The sequence below is a fragment of the Jaculus jaculus genome, chromosome 18 (assembly GCF_020740685.1).
Source record: "Jaculus jaculus isolate mJacJac1 chromosome 18, mJacJac1.mat.Y.cur, whole genome shotgun sequence".
NCBI lineage: Eukaryota > Metazoa > Chordata > Mammalia > Rodentia > Dipodidae > Jaculus > Jaculus jaculus.
In genome coordinates, this window is record NC_059119.1 from 143,003 (window position 1) to 170,199 (window position 27,197).

Below are 27,197 nucleotides of genomic sequence, written 5' to 3' on the forward strand. Positions count from 1 at the left end.
TAGTCTGTTTTTGTTTTAAAATATTTTATTTTTCTTTATTTATTTGAAGAGATAGAGAAATAGGCAGAGAGAGAAAGAAAGAGAGAGAGAGAGAAAGAGAGAGAATGGGTGCACTAAGACCTCCAGCTGCTGCAAATGAACCCTAGAGCCTGCTCCCCCTTCTGTATTTGGCTTGCATGGGCCCTGGAGAATTGAACCTGGGTCCTTTGGCTTTTCAGGCAAGTACCTTAACCACTAAGCCATTTCTCCAGCCTTGTTTTTATTTTAAATAGTGATAATGTTGTGTTCATTTCTCATAACATGGTACATAAAAAGTTAAATCTGGATTAGATGTACTTTTCTTTATGCTTGCATATCAGGAGGTAGGCTACTAATTCTTCATAAAAACTATTACAACATTATCCTTCAAAGCAAAGTCTTTAGATTGATTTTAATATATTATATTATAAATTATATCATTGGCATTTGCTAAAAATTAATTCATATTATTCTGCAAAGTACCAATTTTTATTTTGATCTGGAAATTGATATCATTATTTTTAGACTCAAGAGTATTTGAAGTTTTGAAAATGTCAACATATTCATATCTATAATTTTATTTTTTGGTTTGTTTAATTTGAATATTGTTAGAAGTTAAGAAATAGATCAATATTTTCTCTATGGTTAGCAAAATATTAATGTGTTTAAGAAGTTAAAAAGAAACACCTTAGAGCCAGGCGTGGTGGCGCATGCCTTTAATCCCAGCACTTGGGAGGCAGAGGTAGGAGGATCGCCATGAGTTCAAGGCCACCCTGAGATGACAGAGTTAATTCCAGGTCAGCCTGGACCAGAGTGAGACCCTACCTCGAAAAACCAAAAAAAAAAAAAAAAAAAAGAAACACCTTAGGAACATTTGGCCTTTACATACAGATATAAATTTCAAAGTTTTAATTTTTGTGGAAATTATATTTTAAAACATATCCTTTAAATAACTATAGATGTAAAATTAAGTATAAGAAGGTTTGGTACTAAAAATTAATACATTTCCATTTTAAATGAATACTAAAGTTGTATTATAGGGGCATCATAATTTGTGAAAAACTTTCAAATTTTCTTAGATTAATGTTTTCATAAATGGCATAAGATGCAGCCTTTCCTACACAAAATCAATATTCACATTTAGTCTACCTGATCTGTTTCAGATGTTTTTACATGATATTTACTTCCAAAGCTGATCACAAGTGAATTCCAATTTGTACAAGACTGCCTTTCTGAGATGAAAATCAAATGTCATTCTTCAGGATCTAGTGCACTTGACCTACAAGACTGAATCTGTTCTTAGGTAATATTACAGACTTAACTAGTACTAGGACTTGAATATTCCATCATAGATAAAATGAGAAAATTAATGAATTAATTATTGCTATGTAACTATTTCCCAGAAGATGTCTTATCAGACATAGAACTATGGTGGTAGTGAGGCTGTGCCTCAAGGCTTCAGATATAGGAATTGACCTTGCCCAAGCTGTTGTACCCTGAATATGCTGCAGTGTTTGTGTGAAGAACATGGGTCTCAGGGTGACTCAGAACAGCAGAGAGGCTAAAGATCACTTTTGGTTATGACTTGAGGGTGACCTGGTTATCATCATCACACTTAAATGACACAGTAGCATCTTCTGCTCATTCCTGCTATAATTTAGTATTTTAAATTAATTTTCAAATTTCCTGGGTGTCTGATGATAGAAAGGTATCAGTCTTTGCAGTACTCATGTACTACTGAGTACATTTTGACAATAATGCTGATTCTTAGGTAGCCATAAGCAGTAGGATACAAGATTAGTTAATTTATAAATCAGGATAACAAATGAACTGAGTCATTCCAAGCAAGTTTTCCAATTGTTACACAAGATCTGAAGGTCAAAATTCACTTCATCTATGCTGTTGTAATTATAGCACAAAACAATTGGTTAGTTTTCTGTTCTCCAAGTTAACAATTTTACTAATTAATTCTATTTTCAGTTTATACTTAAATTCAGAGATGGTATGAAATAGTAAATTATCCATTGAGTAAAATGTTTGCGGGTTTTTTTTTTTTTTTTTCGAGGTGGGATCTCATTCTGGTCCAGGCTGACCTGGAATTTACTACTTTAGGGTGGTTTTGAACTCACAGAGATCCTTCTACTTCTGCCTCCTAAATTCTGGGATTAAAGGCATGTCCCACCACACTCAGCATGTTTGTGTTTTTTAAAAGTGGAATTAAACAAGATAACTCAGTGTAGAAAGCTAAGTGAGTAGTATTATCATTCTAATTGTGACCTAGGCTTCAAAACCTCAAGATTTCAGGTGAAAGAGAAAAAGCAATGTGATAACTTGGGAGAACTCTGGAGGATGACTTATAATAACAAGATGGGCTCCAAGTGAAAGCCAGAGAAAGAACATCACCCACTGAGTTTACATAAGGAGGAAAAGTCTTAACTCATTCTTCTATCCTTTTTTTTTTTTTTTAACACTTGGGGTTTCCAAGGAATGCCCAGAACTGACGTGAAGCATTTTGGAAAAGAAAGGGGAAGTCTGGTTGGACTGAAACCTTTTGAATGTCATGCTATATCTTCTGTATATGTCTGTACACCCCAATTCTTGAATGGGGCAATCCGTCCATAGTGTTGTGATTGGAAATTCTTCAGACTTTCCTCTGTACTCAGCTTTGAATATCTGCACACCATGCATCTTAAGCTCAGTCGTACCAAGGTAGCAAGAGAACATACATTAATTTGTATATATCTATTCCTGTGTTTTACAGTATACTACATTTGTCATATAAATATTTGTTCCTTCTCCAGGGCTGATCATCTTGAAGTAGTTTATTGAAAATCTAGTGAAATCAAAATTGGAGTACTGCATGATTACTTGGTGTGTACATGTGGTTAGTTATGAGTCTCATAATGCTTATATAAGTAAGCATGTATGTGTATATATGTATGTATATATGTGTGTGTACATATTGCATAATCACCAGTGAGTTGGTATTAGGAAATAGGGCCTTAAGGAGATAATTAACTTTAGCTGATGTCACAAGAAGCAAGCCTCATCATGGGATTTGTGCCTTAAAGAGACAATAGAGAGTTTTCTTTTTCTGTCTGCCATATGGGGACATGGGAAGATGGCAAACATCTATCAGAGAGGAAGGCAGCCTACACCAAATGATGCTAATGCATGAAACATGGGCCTTGGATATATAGTCCCATGATAGTTAGAAAATGAATTTCAGGATATTGCCCATTTATCTATCTTTTCTAAGCGTTCTTATTCAATATTGCTTCATAAAACATACCCATGATTTGTTCAGTGAAAAATTTTCCCTTCTAAATACTATCTCTGAGTATAAGTATTAACTGAGAATAGATTATAGTAATAAAGTTATTAATGGTCAATTATTAGATGATATAATTAAAAATAGTCACAAGAACATGTGTAAGAGGACTTTTACCTTCTAGACTTTTCTAACAATTTCAAAATATATCTAGTTTAGCTCAGTTCATTTATTATCCTGAATTACTTAAAGTCATTTGGTGACATACAGAACATCATTGATATAATATAGGATTAAGACACATACATCTGATGATATAGAACATAGTACTATAAATTGCATGCTAGATTTAGAGGTATATTGTACCTACCAATAATGAGAACCTTAAAGTCTACTTCTCAACATCAGTTCACTAAATACTTTAAATTTATATTTTGTTTTATTTATTTTGATTCAAGGTCTCACTCTATCCCACGCCAACCTAGAACTCACTCTGCAGACTAGGATAGCCTAGAACTCACTGTAATCCTCTGATCTCAGCTTCCCAACTATTGGGATTAAAGGCCTGAGCCACTAAGGCTATGACTTAGAATTTAAATCACAAAGTATAATGCTGAGTTTGGCAAAGCTTGCTTTATTATTTTTAAAAACCCAGCATTTATTAAAGCATCACTAAGACATATCTTTTCGACTAAATAATTTTTATAATTAAAATATATTATTGCAATTTTGAAATCACATAAGAATTGGAAATCAAGATCACTGATAAATTGATGTTACATCAATTTTGAGACACCAAATACTTCATATATTTTAAAATCTTATTGAATTAATACCTGTATTCCTCTTGGGTGAAGCGTGGGATCTCTCCTGGATGTAAAACCAAAATTTTCACTGTGGCGCTGCTTGACAACACAGGCTCACCATCATCAAAAGCTATAACCACTAACTGAAAAAGTGAGATGGTTTCACTTCAACAATTATGAACAAGAAGAAAAAGAAAACAAAACATCACTTGTATATACCTAAGAAGGTTTTATTCATTTGGTTTCTGTTTATGGTAGTGGGAGCAATTACCATTTCCCATTGTTTCCGAGGAAAGAGATACATGCTAGCATATACTATAATGTCCTTTAATTTTCTTAAAAATATAGCCAGGCTAAAGTTTTCATTTTTATTTGTTAGAAGAAATACCCATAATGAGTTACTAGCTGTATTAAGAAAAATCAAGTATTAGTAGGCCAGGTATATTATACTACATATATGTAGTTATAAACTGTTCCCTCCATCCCACTGTTGTCTATAGTTAAAATGTACCTTTGTAGCACCAGGAAATTTATTTAAAATGTGTTAAATTCAGTTACATCAATAGCAAAATGTTAATTAACTTGCTTATAAAAAGAAATTAATTTTCAAGTGAATTAATTGTGATTTACAAGGCTGAAATGCTTCATGCTGGAGGACAAAAGGGGAAATCTTTACAATTTAATGGCCTTTGCTATATAATCTCTTAAAACAATTGTTTATAAAATCAAGTTCTTATGATATTAAAAATAAATTCTAATGACACCAATTAAACTTTGATATCTTGAAGGTATAGCTATAAATTGTTGCTATAATAGCTTTTACAAAGAAGGATTCTAATATTCATGTTAAGGCATATTCAACATTTTCATAATCATGTTTTTCCCTGGTATTTATATTCTTTTAGAAGTTTCATGTTACTAACTTAAAGAAATGCATTGTAAAGTATAAGCCATCTTTTTCCTTAAAATTTTTTGGAAGCAGAATATATCAAGAATGTGTGAACTTGTTCCAGTGAGTGAACTGTGCACTTATCATAAATAAATAGTATCTGCAAGTAGAAAAGGACAGTCACACAAGAAGTTTCAAAAAAACTAGTGTTTCTTGCTATAAAAATGGTGGTGTATAGTTATCCAATATCAAGGTATCAAAAAGACAAAGAAACATATAATGGTTTGGCTATACCACTAAGATAGCTTGGGCATTATATAACTGAGCATACGTCAGACATTTTGATGATTTTAGAACCAGTATTCACATGCTTGCTTGTACATAGATGCACATCATAAGGCCATACAAATAGTTTGTTATACCCAAGATGGAAAATACCAAATGGTTTTATTTGATACTTATCTGTTTGTTCCCTAAGCTCCTTTAAAGAAATAATGTTAAAAAAAGAAATAATGCTTATTTTTATTTATTTGTAAATGAAGAGAGACAGACAGAAAGAGAAGGAGAGACAGAATGGGTGCATTAGGACCTCAAGCCACTGCAAATGAATTCCAGACACATGGGCCACATGGTACATCTGACTTTACATGGGTACTGGATAACTGAACCCAGATTGTTAGGCTTTGCAGTCAAGTTCCTTAACCACTTGGCAATCTCTCCAGCTCAACCAATGTTTTCATTTCAAAAAATTAAATTATGGTGACATATAACCTGCCAATATTAAATGTTATACAAGCATCATAAAAAATACATACTAACCTTAAAAATTGTTGTAGGTTCTTCATTAAGATTGACTCTAGTTATTACTTTTCCAGAATCTTCTTCTACATCAAAAATACTGGCAGGATAAGGAAACTGCACATCATCTACTCTGTACCTCACATGACTTGAGGGCGTGCCCTAAAATGAAAGTATCATAGTTAAGATGAAAGAAAAGAAGAGTGGTGAAGTTGATTTTTAAAATGAATGGGCTTGTGGAAAAGAATTGTATTTTATGATTTCCAAGGTAAATGTGTCAGAATCTTTATTTCTAGTGGACAACTCAATCTGAACTAATGGCTATTAAAATGATTTACATAAGAGAAAAAATAGTAATTTGCCTTATGCATCTTTCCTTTCATTCTTTATGTCTCCTTAAATATCCGTTGTCACTGGGTATTTTATCTTTTGTTATAATCATGTTTTTTCTAGTTTTACTTATCTGAACTTTGTTATACTCAGTGAAGGTTTTGTTAAAGTAGAAGAATGGATAAAAAAGGGAAGGAAACAAAAGTTATTTACTGTCTACACTGCTGATGGCCATGCTGAGTATTGATATAAATAATTTTCATTAAATTCAGCAAAGTGAAGTGAGGATAGTCAGCATTTGTTGAATGTTTATGATGGACAAACCATCTTGATGTTATATGTATGTTCCTTTTCATGGAGGTGAGGAAGGCTGTATCATCCCAAAGACAGGCCAACGTAAATGAAAATACCAATCAAAAATATAATGTGAACATAAAAGATATTTTATTTATTTATTTGAGGGGGGAAGATAAAGAGAGAGAGAGGGAGAGAGACAGAATGGGTATGCTAGGGTCTCCTGGCACATGTGTCACCTTGTGCATCTGGCTTTATGAGGGTGCTAGGGAATTGAACTTGGGTCCTTTGTGTTTGACGACATGTAAGACATCTATACATCCCTCAAAAAAATTTAAGCTGGGCATGGTAGCACACGCCTTTAACCCCAGCATTCAGGAGGCAGAGGTAGGAGGATTGCCATGAGTTCGAGGCCACCCTGAGACTCCATAGTGAATTCCAGGTCATCATGGGCTAGAGTGAGACCCTACCTCGAAAAAGCAAAATAAAATATATTTTTAAAGAAATAATGTCCAATGATTTTTAAATATTATCAAAATCACTTAATGGAGATACTGACAGTTGTGGTGAATTAACTCATTATAATTGGAAGCCAGGTTGATTTTATTTTGAATTTATGACAAAAACCAAGTATGAACTGGAATATTTCCACTACTCAGAATTTGTAAGTCTCTACACTGTTAGAAGTCAAGTCAACATTTTAGGTCCAAAATTAGCATGTAGCAGAGTTTCCTTTAGACTGAGACATATACAACTAAATTTTTTATAAAGGAAAAATGCAAACTATATTTGCTATATTTGCTTTGGTGGGTGGGTAGGGGGAAAACATGGCCTTACAGGCTGGTAACTATTTTGTGTAAGATGAGTTTGAGAACATTGTTCTCTGTAGCACTGACCATCTGCATGACTACATTTAAAGAAAAGGTAGTGATGTCATTAGTTTCTGGATTATAGTTGTGCTATAGGACAAATATGATAGATACCAGTACTCCTGTAAATTGGTAATTGATGTCACAGCACATCAGTATCTTGAAAAATGTCTTACTTAGACTTTACTATCCTTCTACTTCCTACTAGCTGCTACATCTCAAACCTCTACTATTTCCTGTTCTCCTTGAACACATAATATTAGTGTTTCTCAAGGTTCTGACCCAGTATTTCTGTTTACTCTAAGCCCTTTGACCTTCTCAAAAGCCCCCTTCTTTAAACACTTTCTTATTCATTCGTAACACATACATTTTACTTTCTGATTAATCTTTTGACTTTTAAAGTCTGTATCAGCCTCTGTAACATTTGAGCAAATATTCTGTTACCAATTTGAAATATCTAAAACTAGAATGCTGATTTTCTTTTGCAACTCTCTATTTCCTAGGCTTTGAAATAATGCAGATTTAGAACATTACCAACCTGCATTATCTCAAAGCCTGGCAATGCTCGCTGATCCCTTCATCCCCACTGACATTCCACAATCAAATCACCATTATGTCCACCAATTTCACAAAGATTCATGTTCTGATATTTTTCCATCTCTCCCAGCCACTTATTTCTGTGGTGGACACTTCATTGGTTTTTCTGTTTACTTTGACTATCATTACCTTTTTTTAAAAATAACATTTTCATCCAGGTTTTGTGGCTCAATCCTATAATAGTAGAATAGTAGATTGAAGCACAGATGAATGTGAACAGCTATGGATGAGTTGTTAGCAATGGAGACTCACAAGCAAGTATTGTACAATATGAATGTGAGAAGGTATGTATCATAAAGACAAAGTACTACAAGCATTCCTCACTGCAGCTATGGGGGATAAGTATGCATTAAATGAAACCGGAACTCAAGTTCACACTTCAAATTTTATAATAAAGTAGATTTCATTCTCACTGTACACACACATAAAATGGATTCTGATTTGTAGACCTCCACAATTATGTTATACTTAGAGTTTGATATGGTAAATAATTTGACTATGAAAATGGAAAGTAAAATCAATTTCCTCTTTTAAGATCTTGGAAATTTTATCTGAAACTCTAGAACATAGGATACATATGTATCAGTGAAGTAATATAATGTAAAAGGTGTCAACTTAAATAAAACCTTCACTATTTCTTGGCAGTAACTTGATGAAACATGTACACATTTTATTTGCGGGAATTAACATGCCATAATGTTTCCAAGAAAACTTTGTTCTCAATCGTAATTACTTCATGAGTCTAGGCAATACTCTATAGAACTAGAGGCAAAATTATCCATGTTCCCCATCACCACAGATGTAATGATAAGCAAGAGGAAATGCTGACATCTATGCATCTCACATAATCTCAGAGCAAGATACTCCAGTGAATCATGTCTCTTACATCTCATGAAAATGCAGTTTGATGATAATTAATTGATCTTCAGTATCATTTTTTTCATATGTAAACCCAAATTCTAATACTGTAGTCATCATTCAACAATTTGGAAGGACTCTTGAAATGTGAGCCAACCATAATGGTCCCCAGGAATGACATGATATTTGACATCTCTTCATGTAGGAATTCATTAATTTGTTTGTACATATATTGGGCTTTGTTTTAAATAAGATTTGAGTTAATAAAGCCATGCAAAGCATTTAGGTGGGTGCAGGCTTAAGGATCACGAGTTCAAGGTAAGATTTTGCTACAAGCGAGTTATAGGCCACTCTGGGGTACAAAGGACCCTACCAAAAAAAGCAAGCAAACAAACAATCATGGTGATATGTATTTTTACATAAGATTTAAATATTATGTGTCCCAAAATATGAGAGTGTATCAAGTTTTTATGCCCTTAATATGCTAAAACTAACATGTATGAAACTTAATAAGTATTAGTATGAACAATTATACCAGAGCCTTTAATGTGCCATACATATCAAGATTTATCAATACAAATAATCTTATAGGATAATGGAGCCCTGGCATATTGTAGACTATCCAGTCACAATGGAACATAACAATAAAATGTAATAAAGCTCTATATTATGGGGTAGGAATCATTAATATAGAAAAATAAATTTGAATATTTATCAAGAAAATAGAAAAATATTTCATTTTTATAATTTAGTAAATTTTTACTTTTTATTCCCATTTTTATAGGTTAAATACAATATACACTGGCATAATTATTGTGAGAATATAATTAATTTCTACAGAAGATAACTGCAGACCTGTATGAAAGATGTTTTGAACAAATAAGCAAGGGGAATTTCAGTGAGACTCTAATGGACCAAAATGATTAGGTTCTTACTTTCAAGGCATATGTTGATTTAGCCATTTTCCTTAATAGAATAATTAGCAAGAAATTGTTGAGAACTACATAATTTCCTTTATACTAAAGCAATCATGTTGCATCAGGAAATACTAAACCTGTTATTATCATTTAACACAAACATTGGTCAATTTCTTTACAAATACAAAAAGGTTTTTCTCCCTGTAGAGTTACCAAAATTATTACTTCTAATATTTTCAAAGGAACTTTGATTCATTTTGAGATAGTATAATTCACAAAATATTCCAAATGTGATTCTGCACTAGGAATAACTATAAAGTGGTTTGTATTATTTTGCCATTCATAAATTTGTCATTTTAAAGTAATTCTAACCAGATGCCAGCATGTGAAATTCTCTATGCAACCCTTGAGATTTATTTTTCATTTTCATTTTCTATCCTTCCCTGGTATAACTAATGTGTTTTGACAATACAGTGAGTCAGCATTCTTACAGGTTGTCCTCTATGTCCGAGAACACTTATGTAAGTAGTATATGTCAATAGTTCAGTTTTTTTAAATTTTTTAAAAATATTTTATTATTGGAAAGAGAAAAGGAGAGAGAAAGGGGAAGATAAATAGCAAGAATAGGCATGCTGGAGCCTTCAGCCACTATGAACAAACTCCAGATTTATGTGCCACCTTGTGCATCTGGCTTATGTGGGTACTGGGGAATCAAATTTGGGTCCTTAGGCTTCACAGGCAAGCACCTTAACTGCTAAGCCAGATCTCTAGTCCCTATAGTTCAGTGTTTATAGACCTGTTATAAACACATCTATTAAAGTCCTTAAAAACATATGCTTACCACAAAAGATTTTACAGTTAAGCATAATAATCTAAGACATCAAATAACTATGTGATAGGTAGCACCTGCTCTGCATAAATGATACCACTTAATCCTTACATTAGCCCTATAAAGTGAGTAGAATTTATTTATATTGGGTTATGAATACATAACATGAAATGAACCACCTAAAAGAATGATCAATGTATAATACATTTTTGTTAACAATAGGTATTGTATTATATAGTAGAATTTTATAAAAATTGCAAGTCACCCAAATTACCCAGTTGTAAGTGGGCAGAAGATTTGCATGAATAATTCTACAAGATTTACAAATGGTCAACAAGCCTAGATGTGGACAAACTAGTCTAGTCCTTTGTTTTTTGTTTATCATCTTATCAGAAAAAAAAAAAATCCCTGCATGTCACAGGAGCTAATTTGCCCTAATGGATAACTATAGTTATATAGATGTATATATATATATATATATATATACACACATATATATATAATTGAAATATATTATATAATTATATATATATTATATATATATGAGAGAGAGAAAGAAGCAAAGTTAGTATGGGTGCACCAGGGCCTCTTGAGACTGCAAATGAACTCCAGACACACAGCACTTTGTGTATGTAGCTTTGGGTAGGTACTGAGAATTCCATACTGAATGACAGAGATGGCAAAGACAATGATGAAAACACGGCTAATAACTCTCTGGGTGGCTTCTCTGAACTCAGAAGAAGCATGTAAAATTATTTTACACTTGCAATTATATTTTCAAAAAAATGTAAAAATACTCACTATCCAGTGATGGATTTTAAGGTTTTTTTTTTTTTTACTATTATGAACATATGTGATCTTTCTTCTGAAGAATATGTATTCCATAAATCATAAACAAAGCTTGCGAAAGAGAGATTTTAAATGTCTAGATAATTCTTATAGTCTTGTGAATTTGTTTATAAATAAGAAAATTTGTCAACATTGCTGACAACCATGTTCTAATTAATTCTTGCATAAAAAGAATCTTATAAACTACTACAGTATATTAATGAAAATATTTCTTTAAGGTAAGAAATTAAGTTTTCATGGTTGCCTTATGCTTCACTTCTTAGAAGCAAGCAACAAGCAAACTCCACTTATTTATTCCAATTATTCCATGGCTAACTACTGACAGAAGACACTATTCTGGCAGGCATTAAAATAGCCAACAGACATAACTCCTGTATGGTACAGTTTAACCTGCTGCTTCAGAAAAGTATAAAAATATGCAAATAGAAATTACACTTGCAGTGTGTGTGTGTGTGTGTGTACATGTGTGTGTGTTGTGTGTGTGTGAGAGAGAGAAAGAGATAGATAGATAGAGAGAGAGAGAATGCATGAAATGGGAAGTCTCTGGTGAGCAGAAAGAAAAGGTTAGCAGATTTTAATACACACGATCATCCATCATTCCCACCCCATTTCTGTGAGAACTATATAATGTCAATCCTATCACAAGAGCAAAGCTGGAGAAAAACCCCAAGTGTTAGAATCCCCAGAAGATTGCTCTTCTCTCCAGAGCACTTTATGTTTGCATTACATGCATTTTATAATTTTTAATTTATATTCAGAAATAGTGCTCTTCAGAACTTTCAGACCACATTTTCAGACCACTTTACATTTGATATTTCAGAGAGTTTTCTTGTTACTATTTTATGGTATAAAATGGATGGTTCTCTGAAGAATGAGTTAAAAACAAACAGGATGTTTTGAAAGACATTGCTAGTCTTTACACATCAAAATTATTATTTCAAACTGATAGTTTTATTTGCCACAGAAGAAGTTGAAACTATGCTACATATAATTCTTCATCATGGCGTTAAATTCTCAGTCTTCAAATGACCAAACTAAAGCTTTGGGATAGTAATACATTGTCCTAGAATCATATATAACCACATTTCCAGGATTCTGGAAGACTTACAAGTACAGAAGAACATTCACATAGCTACATATTTATACATATTTAATTATTCATATGTTCTATAACTGATTTCTGTGTGCTAAACTTAGAATTTGATTGTGACTACAAATTTTGGAGTGAATTTTTCTGCTTTCAACGACTTTACATTCTAGTTTAGAAGAAAGGCAAATGTTCATAGTAGCAAAAAAGCGTAAAGAATTCAGTAACCTGGCTGAAGAGATGGCTTAGAGGTTCTGGCACGTGACTGCAATGCCAAAGGAACCCAGTTCAACTCTCCAGGACCCACGTAACTCAGATACACAAGGGAGTGCACACATCTGGAGTTTGTTTACAGTGGCTGGAGGCCCTAGTGTGCCTATTCTCTCTCTCCCCCTGCCTATTTCTCTCTCTTAAATAAATAAATAAAAATAGTTAATAAAAAAATAAAAAGAGCCCGGCGTGGTGGCGCACGCCTTTAATCCCAGCACTCGGGAGGCAGAGGTAGGAGGATCGCCATGAGTTCGAGGCCACCCTGAGACTACAGAGTTAATTCCAGGTCAGCCTGGACCAGAGTGAGACCCTACCTCGTAAAACCAAAAAAAAAAAAAATAATAATAAAATAAAATAAAAAGAATTCAGTAACCTTTCACAAAATTCTGATCTTATGTTATCAATATCAAAAATGTAAGCATAAAAAAAAGAAATTTAGGATTCAGTTCTTAAAGGTTAAAGGTGCTTGCTTGCAAAGCCAGCTGGCCCAGCTTCAACTTACCAGTACCCACATAAGGCAAAGATGCACAAAGTGGCACATGCATCTAGATGGGGTTTGTTTGCAGTGAGGAAATAAATAAATAAAAATAGTTTTAAATGAACGAACTTTAAAACCAGAGATTTCTCTCTTGACAAGTACTCTAGGTAACTATGCTAAATCTTATAGAGAAGACCACAGATCAAAATATGGTCTCTCATTCTAATGTATGATTTGAATGTCAAGTAGGTACAAAGTCATAGGTGTCAAAAGAAAATTAAGGATTTTCCATCTGCAGTAGTGTTTTAAAGTTTGTCCCATGTAGAACAGAGGAACTACTTCTAGTATTTCCTAATGTATGGTCTTAAATTTAACAGTATCTTAAGTTCCATACCAATGAAAAAGTTCATAGAAATGAGTATGTTAAAATAGTGTTTGCACACACCCATTTCTTACAATGTGCTCTAATTTCCATTTATAATTCTGTCTTACCAGCCAATGAAAGAGGTTCTTGATGGTAAAACTTGGTTAGTACAGTGGACAGTATGCAGTTGATACTCAAACTTGTGTTAAATGGAACTGAAGGCATAATACAAATTTCAACATATTTTTATCTGTCACGGGCCACTTTACATAACACATTAACCACCAACTTCACAGTTATCATTTGTATTTTATGTGCATGGCTAAGGTCTTTTGTTTATTATATTTACAAAGATGTGATAAATCAATTTCACATATATTTTAGTCCTCTCAAGCAAAGAAACTCCAGAGTTAAAGGTCATTGCTTTCAACTTTAACATTATTGTTTCTCAAGACCTTATGGTCACAGTAGACTCTCCATGGCTTGTCTCAATTGGAGCTGAAAATTTTTATGACAGCTATTAAAATTTTGTTAAAGAAAAAGCATTTCAGAAACACAAATTAGGGCTGCAAAGATGACTTAGCAGTTAAAGTGTTTGTCTGCAAAGCCTTAAGACCTAGTTTTGATTCCTCAGCACCCATGCAAGCCAGATGCACAAGGTGGCACATGCATCTTGAGTTCATTTGCAGTGGCTGGAGGCCCTGGCATGCCCATTCTGTCTACCTATCTGCTTCTTTCTCTCTCTCCCTCTTCTTCCAATAAATAAAATAAATAAATAAAGTACAAAAACACCCACAATTTATACAAGGAATAAAAAAACAATTTAAAATCACTTGTATGATTTAGAGTTTTATTTTTTTTCTTAATTTCTAATAATGGTGTATTTATTTTTTTGGTATTTATCAAAGAGTACTTATAGTATGAGTTTGCTCAAAGTAAGAATTTAAATTATCAACATCCAGGTGTTATGAGATAAAGAAAATTATAAAGCTTACTAATGATGCATGAAGAATTTTTATATCATGTTATTACTTTATATTGTATTAAATGTAATAAGAAAACACTATAGAATATTTATATCACTTTAACTATAATAATATTTAAAACCCTTTGTCTTAACTGACAATTAGGGATGTTTAGAAGGATGCAAAGATGTGAAGCTTCTAACATCTGAAAATAAATATTGTAATATTGTTTTACCAAAACATTCTATATTAATTACATGTTATATGTGAATATTGGGCTTAATAATAAACTATATATGCATGAATAATGTGGAGATTCAGTAAGTATAACATCTATGCACAAGTGAGCCTACACTTTTCAAAATATATTTTACAAATAAGTTTTACATATTTTACATGACAGTGATTTCCAAATGCAGATTGCTCTAAATATATTTATCATTAGTGTTAGGCATATTGACAAACAGTAAAATTAGAGCTGTAGTTAAAACTTTTGCAATAATAGTCACTTAAAGTTGGTATCTGTTGATACAGTACACAAATGCCTATGAATGGAGAAAAGAGAAACCCTCATCACTCCCTCTGTTTTCTTGGGAACTGGGGTACTTATGAGTGCTAAAGAGCTTTCTTACATAGCTCAGAGTATTAACCAGTGTCTTCTACTTACAGGAGGGTCTGCATCTTCAGCATAAACCATGGTGATAGGTGTACCCTTGACTGCATCAGGAGCCACCATTCCCTTGTAGATACGTTTGCTAAAAACTGGAGGATAATCATTCATATCCTGTAAAACGAGTTCAGTGGTTAGTATTGCAGGTGAAAATGACTGGGAATATCATTCCCAAGTTGACCTTGGCTCTTACATCACAAATCATTTGCCACTGTCTTAAGTTCCATTACTCTTTCTACAGACTGGTGCCCAGAGGGGACTGCCAGATCCTTTCTCAGTATCTATGTAAGTGGTATCAGTAAGAGGTCAATAGTCTTTCAGCACCCCTTTCAAAAAAACACTTTTAGAGACTGAAATAATGCTTGAACTTTTCTCTAAAATGTTTCTTTATAAAAATTATATTTGTTTATTTATTTATTTGAGAGAGAAAGAAAGAGGCAGAGAGAAACAGAGAGAGAATGGGCTCATCAGGGCATCCAGCCATTGCAAACAAACTCCGGATGCATGCGCCACCTTGTGCCTCTGGCTTACGTGGGCTCTAAGGAATCAAACCTGGGTTCTTTGGCTTTGCAAGCAAGTGCCTTAACTGCTAAGCCATCTAAGATGTTTATTAAAGAATAAGGTAAAATTCTGTCCTATGAAAATACAAAAAAATCCTTATTTCTTAAAAAAAGTCACACTAGGAAATAGGATAAATGATATCATTTTTATATCTTATTTTTATTTATTTATTTGAGAAAGAGAAAGAATGGGCACACCAAAGCAGACTCATGTACTACCTTGTGCATCTGGCTTATGTGGGTCCTGGGGAATTGAATCTGGGTCCTTTGGCTTTGCAGACAAGTGCCTTAATCAGTAAGCCATCTCTCCAGCCTAAGGATGGTATTATATTATTTGTTTTGGTGTTCCTTTTTGACAACTTCTTTGTGTTTTTGCAATGACTTTGGATAATTCTACACACTAAATATAATTATATGTACAGAGAAAATTACAAAGGCAAACTGTAAAATATTCTTCAATTATTTTTTCAGTCTGATAAATGCAAAATAACAAGAGTTAGTCTTCCCTGAAACAGAAAGTAAGGATGGTACTCAGTATTACATATATTTATAGCTAGAAAATATTATCAACTTATTTAAGGAAAAATGTTATACAATTTTTATGAATCTCATTTATTTTCACACTTTGGTGAGACATGATCATTTTTACTTATTAAATACTAAGTTATTCCCATCTAAAACTCAGTATTCTCAGTCTGAGAATACTGGGTGCATTAAAAAAAGATGATTCTGAAACACATCATTTAACTGCCACATGGCTAGAAATACAATGACCTAAATAGGTAAGTGATTATCCATACAAATCCATTTGGCAGAGCCAAACATAAACCAAGTCCCCTAAGAGCACAAGTGTTTTTTGAACCTTATCATTTATGAAAACCCTCAAGGCTGGAGAGATGGCTAGGCACTTGCCTGCAAAGCCAAATGACCCAGGTTCATTTCCCCAGGACCCAAGTAAGCTAGATGGTCAAGGTGGGACATGCAACTGGAGTTTGTTTGCAGTGGCTGGAGACTCTGACATGCTCATTCTCTCTCACTCTCTCTGCCCCTTTTTTCTGTTTGAAATTAAACACACACACACACACACACACACACACACACACACACACACACACCTTCAGCTGGGCATGGTGGAATATGCTTTTAATTCCAACACTCAGGAGGCAGAAGTAGGATTACTGTGAGTCTGAGGTCAGCCTGAGACTATGAGACTGCATAGTGAATTCTAGGTCAGCCTGGGCTAGAGTGAGACCCTACCTCAAAAAACAAAAACAACAATGACAAAAAACTTCACATAAATATTTCTTAGTAAATACTGTTAACTATAAGAACTGTCTTGTTATTTGAAGGATCATTACACACAGGGGTGTTTTGGCTGCTTTAGGTCACACAGACACACAAAATAAAATATTTTAATTATCTATTCTTCTTTAAGATATCTTTTCTCATTTGCTATTAAATAAAAGAAAAACACTCTATACATTATTTGATATTCATCCAGATATAACAATTTTCCCTTCTAATGTAAACAGGAAACACATAGACTAACCAAGTCTCTGTTTTTCTGGTAGAAAGGTCAGAATAATTATCCCTAACAATCAAACAGGTTTAGTGCTATGTGTACAGTGGAGTCGAGATCTGAGCTGGAGTATGAGTAAACCTGCTGACCAGTTAGAAATAGGTCTTGAAAGAAAAGCAAAGCTAAAACCTAATAGACTCCATTTCCTTTTGACATATGATGTTCAGAACCATCTATAAAAAGAAGAGTGCCTTTATAAATTATGGAGTGGAAAATCTGAACATGTAAATGTGCTTAGAAGAGCTGGCCCTCTACCATGTGGGATGTGAAGCTATTGATCTGGTATACAGACACAATATAGGAAGCATTAGCATACATAGACTCTTGCTCTTTCTAAAGTGGCAATTAATTGAAGAAAGGTACCTTATAACCAAATAGGGTGAAAATTATTTTTTATCCCTTAGTTGTAACATCTGTAGGTTTCAAAAGGAACCAAACACCACAATTTTCACCACACGGTTTTCCAAAACTTGACAAGTTCAGTATATTAGTAAGCCTCACCCACACCTTTTGTCCTAAGAAACATAAAACAGTAACAGTGCAGGGTAGTTTCTGGAAAATTTGATTCTTCAGGGAAAAAAATAAAACATGCTTACTAATTATATAAATCAAGTTTTTGATAAAATTTAAAATGTTGAGTAATGGGGCATGTTCTCTTTTTCTTTATGTTTGAAAATTATTCACCTAACTTGCCTAAGTGAATGCACAATGGACAATTTTGGAATCTGTGCTCACAAAGTGATTACATATATACCTAAGGCTGCAATAGCTGAAGATAATTAAAGATTTCTTCTTCTTCAATGATTTTGCTTGCCACTGATAGCATAAAGAATAAATCAACATGGTTATGTGTGGCACATTGTATGTATTTTTATGTTATAATCCTTTTCATGGCTAAGATGTGTAGACATTTACCTGCAGGTCTTCTGCAATGCATTATTTTGGATGAGATAATGTATTAAAATGCAATGCCAAAAAGCATAATCAATAGTTCATAATATTTACGCTTCAGGGACATTGAAAGAAAATTTATATAAATCTGCTCTGTATAGGTATTCTATTATGAAGTGAATTAAAAAGCTCAACTCTCAATAACCATCTTTTTTTTTTGTTTTTCCCATTATTCCACTAGAGGACAGAATTGGCAAAAGGAAACTAGAGCCTCTGCTCTAGTTAATTTTATCATTAAAACACACACATAGTAGTTATCGTACTATGGTTATATTTGTTAATCTAAACAAAAATTAGTTTTAATGTTTCAAAAGAACATTATGAATGTTATCATGTTTCTCAACTAGAAGATCACCAGGTATCTCATTATTTTATGTTTTAACAAGTAAAGCTTACACTTTATTTCCATGTATCCAGCAAATTATACTGTTCCTTAAAGTACTGTTAATTAACAGGAAAGGAATGTGAGTTTTATTTATTTATTTACCAAATTAAGGTCTAAAATAATCATAAAAATCATTTTGGCAGAACTCAAAGTAGATTTAAAGAATTATTTCAACCCCAAGCAAGGCATATAGGAGCTATCTGGTAAGTATGTGAATGAATGACAATTGGAAAATCCACAAATAATCAATAAAAATCAGATAGTATAAATTAATAAGTGATAAAATGTGATGTGATTTTTCAGAGTCATAGATAAAAATGCAGGCCCTCTACTCCTTTAACTCTAAGAAGATACAGTGGAGCAGCTTCAATGAACGTCCTTTTTTGTCATGCTGGGTCTGCCCATTTTGTACTGTCTGGTGACCATGCTCTCCAAACCGGAGGAGGTGTTGAAAATACTTGACAAAATGAAGTTAAATGAGTAAATATTTGTTTGGGGTTAGTTTCATGACTGAAGAGCATAGTGGAGAGAAGCTGTTTGCTTTATGTGGAGAGGAATTTAAAGCATGATACATCAGTAACAAAGCCCCTCTCCATAAATCCTTTCCTATATGAATCCAACAACTCATTGTGACTTTTAAAACATTTTATGGATGACATTAAGAGCTGATAATTTATTCTTTTTTACAAAAATAACTGTTTCTGCTCATTTTCAAACAAAGTTCTTTAAGATGATTTTCCTGTGGTTTGTTTTGGGTACAAATAGCTCTTTGATAAATATCATGCAATTGTGTTATCAGCAAAACACCATGTTAATGCTACAAATAAGTAGACAGAGAGCTGAAAACCACCAAACCTGGAGATGGTCTATGTTTGTGGAAAAATTAATATTGTATTCCACTCTTTCCTTCAAAATAGTGATAATAGCCTGTTGTTTCAGTGTGTATAATAGAATTTTAAATTATACTTATATATCTCACTTAGTTATAAGAAAAAAAAGCCAAGTTTTGTTTTCAATGAACAATAAATAAGGATTAATTTCAATTGGGCCTGGCAGCCTTGGTTGCTGGAATATTTGACTTCTCTGAGGAACACACTGTCAATTCTGAGGAATGAATGAGTCTCCATTGAATATCTTTCACTCAGATGCTAACATGACCCTTATAATATATGAAGGGCTTTTTTTCCTTCTCAATTCTTTTATTAATTATGAACATTACTGTATGAACAAATCTTGTATTGGTCCTATTCCTCTTGTGTTATTGTCTTGTCGCCTCTTCCCACCTCCATTCCATTGAGGGCTTTCCTCAATGGAGTTGTTGGTATTCACAATTGGGTTATGAATGCAGCAGTCAGTCTCTGTGAGAAGAGGAATGCCACTGGATACTCCTTCCCACCATGTGGCTCTTATTCTCTCCCCTCTTCTGCAATGTTTCCTGATCCTTGGTGAGTGTGTTTTAAGTCTATTTCAGTATTGAGCTCTCATATCCTCTGAGCCTTGGTGGGTGTGTTATAAGTCTATTTCAGTGTTAAGCTCTCTGCATTCTCTGGGTTTCTGCTTTGATGAATTATGAGTGTTCTCAATATATGAGGCTTAATTCTAGTTAAGAACAACAACAACAAAAAGGCTTATAAAGAACATTTTTAGCCAGGCACAATGGCACATATTTTTAATCACAGCACTCAGGAGGCAGAAGTAAAAGAATTGTTATGAGTTTGAGGACAGCCAACCCATATGATTTCAACTGAACCCAGTTGAGTCAACTCAGATGCTTCCAAATAAACCCAATTCAGTAAACTTAAATTATTCCAACCAAACCAGAGTAGACAGCTCAGGCTACAGATATTCATAACTATCAAGTTTTTTCTTCTTTTCTTTACCATACATCAATTGGATTATTTTCCTATCTCTAATGCTAAAGCACTCAGTTCATAATATTTGGATAGGAAAGGGAAGGCCAACCTAATAAGTCCTGTAGTTTTTATCTGGTCTACATAGTATTTTACATAATCATTGATCCATTCAGATTACTCCTATTTTAGTCCTTTTTATTTGACTCTCTATCATAACAAAATTTCATTGTTGTTTGAATTTTGAGGGAAGGGTCTCTATGCAACCCAAGAGCTCCCTATTTAGACAAGGACTCAAATTGTGGTGACCCTCCTGCCTTTGCCTACTGAGTGCTAGGACTATAGCCATTGTGTCTGGTAGAGGGAACACATTCTTTACCACCCACATTATCATGCTTCTTAGATTATTTTGTGAGTATATTTCAAATTTCTAGGTAACATAAAACAATAATGTACCAAAACATCATTTTAAATTAAACATTGAAACTCCCAGATTCTTGTTGATTTTGTTGTGCCCCTGGATTCTTTCCAAAGCTATTACAGCACAGAAAGTTATAGTTTAGGTGAAAAGTGAATTAAGAAAAACAGGTTACCCAAGAAAAGATTTGTGTGGACTAGCACCCATTTCCAAAGAAAACATACTAGTGAGTGAAACTGCAACTCCATGAAATAGATAGCTTTCCTGCTCCTCGAACTGATATAGTGTTCAGGTTAAGAATCCAAAATTAGGGGCTGGAGAGATTTCCTAGTGGTTAAAGTACTTGCTTGCAAAGCCTAAGGACCCAGGTTTGATTCCCCAGTACCCACAAAAGCCAGGTGCGCAAGGTGGTGGGTACATCTGGAATTTGTTTGTAGTAGTTGGAGGTCCTCGTGTACCCATTCTTTCTCTATCTCAAATAAATAAATAAAATATTAAAAAGAATCCCAAACTGGAAGAATAACATCATCATTTAAACCCCTGAGAATGAATGAGACAGCTCCTAATGAAATCCCCCTAGACAGGTTTAGTATTTGGTAATGAACGGGAATTATGCAGCTTACTGCCAGAACATTGGAAGTGATACCAGCAGCAACTAAAGAAATATGATTGCTGTCTCTGTGGGCAGATAAGCCTGCTTCAACTATTCAAAAGACAATGGCATGTTTTCTGAATCCCAGTGCAGTATCACTTGAAAATCTATGTACAAGGAAAAACCCAGTCATGCCAATTACATAATTGTTAAACCTCAATATTCATCTATGACTTATATTAGCACTTTATAATTTAAGCAAACCAATTGCACAGATCTAGTTAATTTTCAAACAATACTGAAGATAGCTGATTCCTTCCTTTTCCATCATCCATAGAGTCAAGTATGCTATAAACATGAAATGAACATTGGCCTTGTATGGTGGCACACATCTATAAACCCAACACTAAAGGAGCTGGTGAAGGTGGATTGTTGCAAGGTCAAGGACAGCCTTCGAATATATTGTGAAACACTGTCTCAAACAACAGCAACAACAAACAATAACAAAAAGGAGAAATGTAGAAAATACCATTGACTTTCTTTGCATTTGATCTAGACACAGTTACTGAAATCAGCCCTCAAAATTTGCCCCATCTTCAGGAACTAATTTTTATTATAGGAAGAAATGCATCTGGCTGTTTTTATAGCAAAAAGGGCTAGAGATGTTCTAAAAGATTTAGGCCTGTTTCAAGTTAAATTCTACTAAAGAAGTCACTTTCAAAACATTATGAACTGGGGCTGGAGAGATGGCTTAGCAGTTTAAGCGCTTGCCTGTGAAGTCTAAGGACCCTGTTTCGAGGCTTGATTCCCCAGGACCCACGTTAGCCAGATGCACAAGGGGGCACATGCGTCTGGAGTTCGTTTGCAGTGGCTGGAGGCCCTGGCACGCCCTCTCTCTCTCTTTCCCTCTCTCTCTCTTTGCCTCTTTCTCTCTCTGTCACTCTCAAATAAATAAATGAAAAAAAAATTTAAAAAATTATGAACTGTAATCCTCAGGTGCCACAAAAACCAAACTGAAGATAGGGAACCAACATAACCTGTAAATACTAAGATGAGGAAGTTTAAATGAGGATAGGAGCCTCTGGTCTTTTGCACAGCTCCTGGCACAAGGATTTTGGCGCTCAGCAGACAGGTGGCACCAATAGGCCACTGGGTCCTTGCCAAAGACAATATTTCAATCTTAGTGTGAAAATCTGTAAACTAACATTAATCAAAAATTTATATTTTCAATTTAGTTTTTTCTTTTGTCTTCCTTCTTTCTTTCTATCTCTCTCTTTTTTTTTTTTTTTTTTATGAGTCATGATGTCTATTTCCCACATAGCCTGCGCCATGCTGAGCATGTCCTGCCTGCACACAGGCACTGGGACCTTCTTCCAAATGGCTACTATGGCACACAGCTTCGAACTCAGCATGCTCTGACTTCTGCCTCCAAAATGCTGGGATTAAAGGGGTGCACCACCACACCCAGCTTTCATATTAATTTTCTTTCTAGTTCAGGAATGTTTTGTGCTTTTTAAAATACAAGCTTGTTTCTGCTGTTACCTGGTCAAATCTGCCTGTAATCCTCAATGGTATGTATTGTGGTAGGACACCATTGCAACTCATGGTAATCCAAGTGTTCATGTTAAAGTTAAATTGTTTCAGTCGATTCAATAACTTACTAATATTCATTAATTTTATTGATGGACTTATTTGAAATACTCTCTGATATTTGTTAAAGTCCTTCATTGATCATGTCTTCTTTTTCTCTCTTTCCTCTCCCTCCCTACCCTCTCTCTCTCTCTTCTTCATTCTCATTTTCACTGTGTCTCTTACCCTTGCTCTGTCTGGCTATGTCTCTATCAGACAGGCTCTGTCTTTTTAAACATCCAAACTTCTATTCTGGGACCAGAAGGAAAATAATCAAAACAAAATAAAAACCCATTAACCACTTTCATATTTCTATGTTATTCCATGACCAAAACAAAGCACTTTTCATAAATCTGACATACCTTTTACTTAATGTTACCTTAGAAAAAATACCATCGAAAGCTGATTTTACTGCTACATTCATTTAGAAAATTAACTTAAGGATTCATTTGTGTGCATTTGTCACTGAGTGGGTTTCCCAGCTTTTGATACTGAGACATCTGGTGGAACACACACATATTTACTTTTCTAGAATGCTGATGAGGAGCATTGCTTCTTTCTGAAAAGAACAGAAGAATCTGAATGCTTAGGATGAGGCGCAGGGCTCTTCACACATACTAATGATGGAGAAGTGTTTAGTGTATGACCTACTCTCATATCTTTTTTTGAGATGTGTCTTAAAAATAAGACTCCAAAGGTTATGAGTGTCATGCTCTTTCAGACAATTATCTGCCAAGATGTGTAATAAACAACACAAATTCAGGAAGCTTACAAAAGCCCCTCAAAAAATAGGGGATTGAAATGTTTAAGTCAGAATCAACCATCAATTCTGTATGTCTCTGAAGCTTTACTTATCCTATACTCCGGCTTCCAAATTAAGCAAGAATAAGTCATGGGCTTAAATATTCTCGACCTTCCATACTACATGCATACTTTTTAACATTTATTTTAATTTGAAAATTTTATGGTAAGTTTATATTCACAGTGGAATTTCGGTGACATAGTCCAGTGAAGTGATGGCAACCCCCACATGAGTGACATGGTCACTCTTCAAATGCATGTTTAGTGTCTCTTATGTTCACCTTGCCTGCTTCCAAGGGTTCCTGCATTTAATTCCCCAGCACCCACATAAAGATAGATACAAAAACTAGTGCAGGTCATCTGACTCTAAACCTATTTGCAGAGGTAAGAGACCTTGTAGCCCCCCCCATGCAAATAAATAAAAGTAAATAAATACAGTTATTTTCTCTCTGTGTCTCTCTCCATATACACTCCCCATCAAATAAAGAAAAAAAACCTACAAATAAATATAAAATTCAGAATAGAAAAAATAACCAAGTGTTGGAGAGATGATTCAATGGTTAAAGCCACTAACCTACAAAGCCTGCCTACCTCTCAGTTCAATTCCTTAGTTACCTATGTAAAACCAGATGCACAGTTGACAATGCATCTATATTCATTTGCAGTGTTGTTCATTCACTCCCTTCTCTCAAATAAGTAATAGTAATAAATAAAATATAATAATAATTTAAAAAATCTATATGTTGTGTTGGGCATGGTAGCACATGCTTTAAAAAAATTTGTTTATTTTATTTATTTATTTGAGATCAGCAGACAGAGAGAGAAAGAGGCAGGTGGAGAGAGAGAGAATGGGCACACCAGGGCCTCCAGCCACTGCAAACGAACTCCAGGTGCATGCGCCCCCTTGTGCTAATGTGGGTCCTGGGGAATAGAGCCTCAAACCCGGATCCTTAGGCTTCACAGGCAAGCGCTTAACTGCTAAGCCATCTCTCCAGCCTGGTAGCACATGCTTTAAATCCCAGCACTCAGGAGACAGAGGTAGGAGGATCACTGTGTATTGAATGTCAGCCTGGGAGTACAGAGTGAGTTCCAAACAGTCTGAGCTAAGTGAGATCCTACCTTGAAAACAACAACAAAAATATGTATCTTGGGTTCATAGCACTTAGTTACTGTGAATTGTTGGCAGAGTATATTGTAGGTATAAGCAATAGCAGCAGCACATAGAGGGAGGAAGTGGAAGCCACACACATTCCTTACCTTTATGATCACTGTGACAGTAGCAATGCCAGGTGGCATTGTTCCATAAATATCAAAGGCCTCCACTAGGAAAGTAATAGTCGCTTCTTGGTCAGGAAATGCCTCATAATCCAAACTCCTTAATAGTGACAATTCTCCTGTAAATGGATGTAGTGCAAAAAAGTGCTTCACTTCAGGGCTTCTTATCCGATAAGACACATTTGCTCCAAGATCAACATCTTTGGCCTGTGACAAGTTAAGCAGAGAAGTAGTTACTTCATGGGCAATATCCACAAGAATGTGTTGTGTGGGGCAGTCCTGCAACAGTGTCTAAAATAGCAAGGACTCAATAATGAGAAAGACATTTTTTTTTTAAAAAAAGTAACTTCTGTTAAGTAATTTTTCATTTATCATGAAAAGAAAATGGGAAAGAGGGATAAAGGCAAGAACAGATAGACAAATATATGTAGAAGATACATAAATACATGATAGATAGGTATATGTCTAGAAAATTTTGTAATTGTTAATTTTGTTATCCTATTTTACCCTAAAAGATCCGTAATTAAATGAATCTTACCATAATAAAGAAATAAATGCTACAAAATGTCACTTATTACTTACTGAATTAATAAACATAAAATATATAAAATAATTATTGAATGATTTTCAGAAATAGGTACTAAAGGCCTATGCAAATTACAAATATATAAGTAACAGTTCATTCTCACATGGGTCATATATAGAGTACTGAAGGTTCCTCTATTATAAGTCTCATGTTTGTTTTATGAGGTAGGGTTTCTTTCTAGCCCAGGCTGACCTGGATTTACTATGTAGTTTCAGGCTGGCCTCAAGTTCACAGTGATCCTCCTATGTCTGCTTTCTGAGTACTGGGATTAAAGGCATGTGCCACCACACCTGGTTACAAGTCTCATGTTTTTATTAATATCCTCAGAACACTTATTAAGTACAAGTACAGTGACAGAACAAAGATGAATAAAAGAATAAGTTCTACATGTGATATGAAAATAGGGAGGTGTAATATGGGAGGTGGGAAGTTCTAAGCAGAGGAGAGCATGTACACAACCTCCCAATAATGACACAGCCTGGGGATCAATCCTTGAGAATATGGCCTTTGAAATCAATACAAGGTCCACATTAAAACGACCTAATCCCCTTAATACATGTAGAGAACACCATGTTGTCTGTTCCTTTAGCTCCTCAAACTTCACAACCTCCAGCTCTTACTTCTCTGAATTGAATCATTTGTTTCTTTCTTTGCCTAGTAACTCTGATTTTCCCCTCATTTGACAACTTAAAAATAGCAAAGGTACTCTTTACACTTACAATTTGGGTAGGAGATTTCCTAGGTCCTTTGTACTAAGGATCTCCTTAAAACACCCAACCTACTTTTGTACTGCTCAAACCAAATGAGATCCCTGGGGAGCAGGCCATCTGTGTTGAATTTGTCACACTCCCAAAATCTAGGAGAGGATTTGCTATATGTCAGATTTATGGAAAGTTATTAAACAACGTGTATTTGTGGGTTAACTTGTTCTACTGTGTAAAAATGGTAATATTATACTTGAGAAAAGGCAACTTGTTTGTGGGAGAGAATGTAGTTAGTAAGGCAAGTTATACCCAGGTAAATGTTTATTTATTGAAAATGAAAATATATTGCAAAATATGGAATATAATATATTTAAAGTATAAGGAAAATATGTATACATATTGCTATATAAGTAAATGCCAGTACACATACACATTTATATCTATACAAATACCTATTTGCCATTCCTGTGAACACTTTGATAAATATGAGAAATACACAAAAATGTTTAATATTTTGGGGGGGCTGGGAGATGTCTCAGTGGGTAAGAGCTCCTGCTTCACAAGTATGAGGGCCTGAGAGGGTCTGAATTTGATCCCCAGCACTCACATAGAAAGCTGCACCTGTAACCCCTGTCCTGTTGAATGCTCACTAGTCAGTTCGTCTGACTGGGGAAAAATATCTGCAATGCTATGTTCAATGAGAGACTC

At 34.3% G+C, this 27,197-nt stretch overlaps 1 protein-coding gene across 5 annotated transcripts in view; it reads right to left on the reverse strand.

Annotated features, from left to right (window-relative positions):
* Positions 1-27,197, reverse strand: part of Pcdh15 (protocadherin related 15) — a 1,075,820-nt gene that overhangs the window by 103,294 nt on the left and 945,329 nt on the right. For all 5 annotated transcript variants that reach the window (XM_045137141.1, XM_045137139.1, XM_045137140.1 and 2 more), the window contains 4 exons: positions 25,182-25,406; positions 15,157-15,273; positions 5,804-5,944; positions 4,126-4,238 (listed from right to left, as the gene is read on the reverse strand). In XM_045137141.1, coding sequence (XP_044993076.1) covers positions 4,126-4,238; positions 5,804-5,944; positions 15,157-15,273; positions 25,182-25,406 — 596 coding nt within the window. The remainder of the gene's footprint in view (positions 1-4,125; positions 4,239-5,803; positions 5,945-15,156; positions 15,274-25,181; positions 25,407-27,197) is intronic.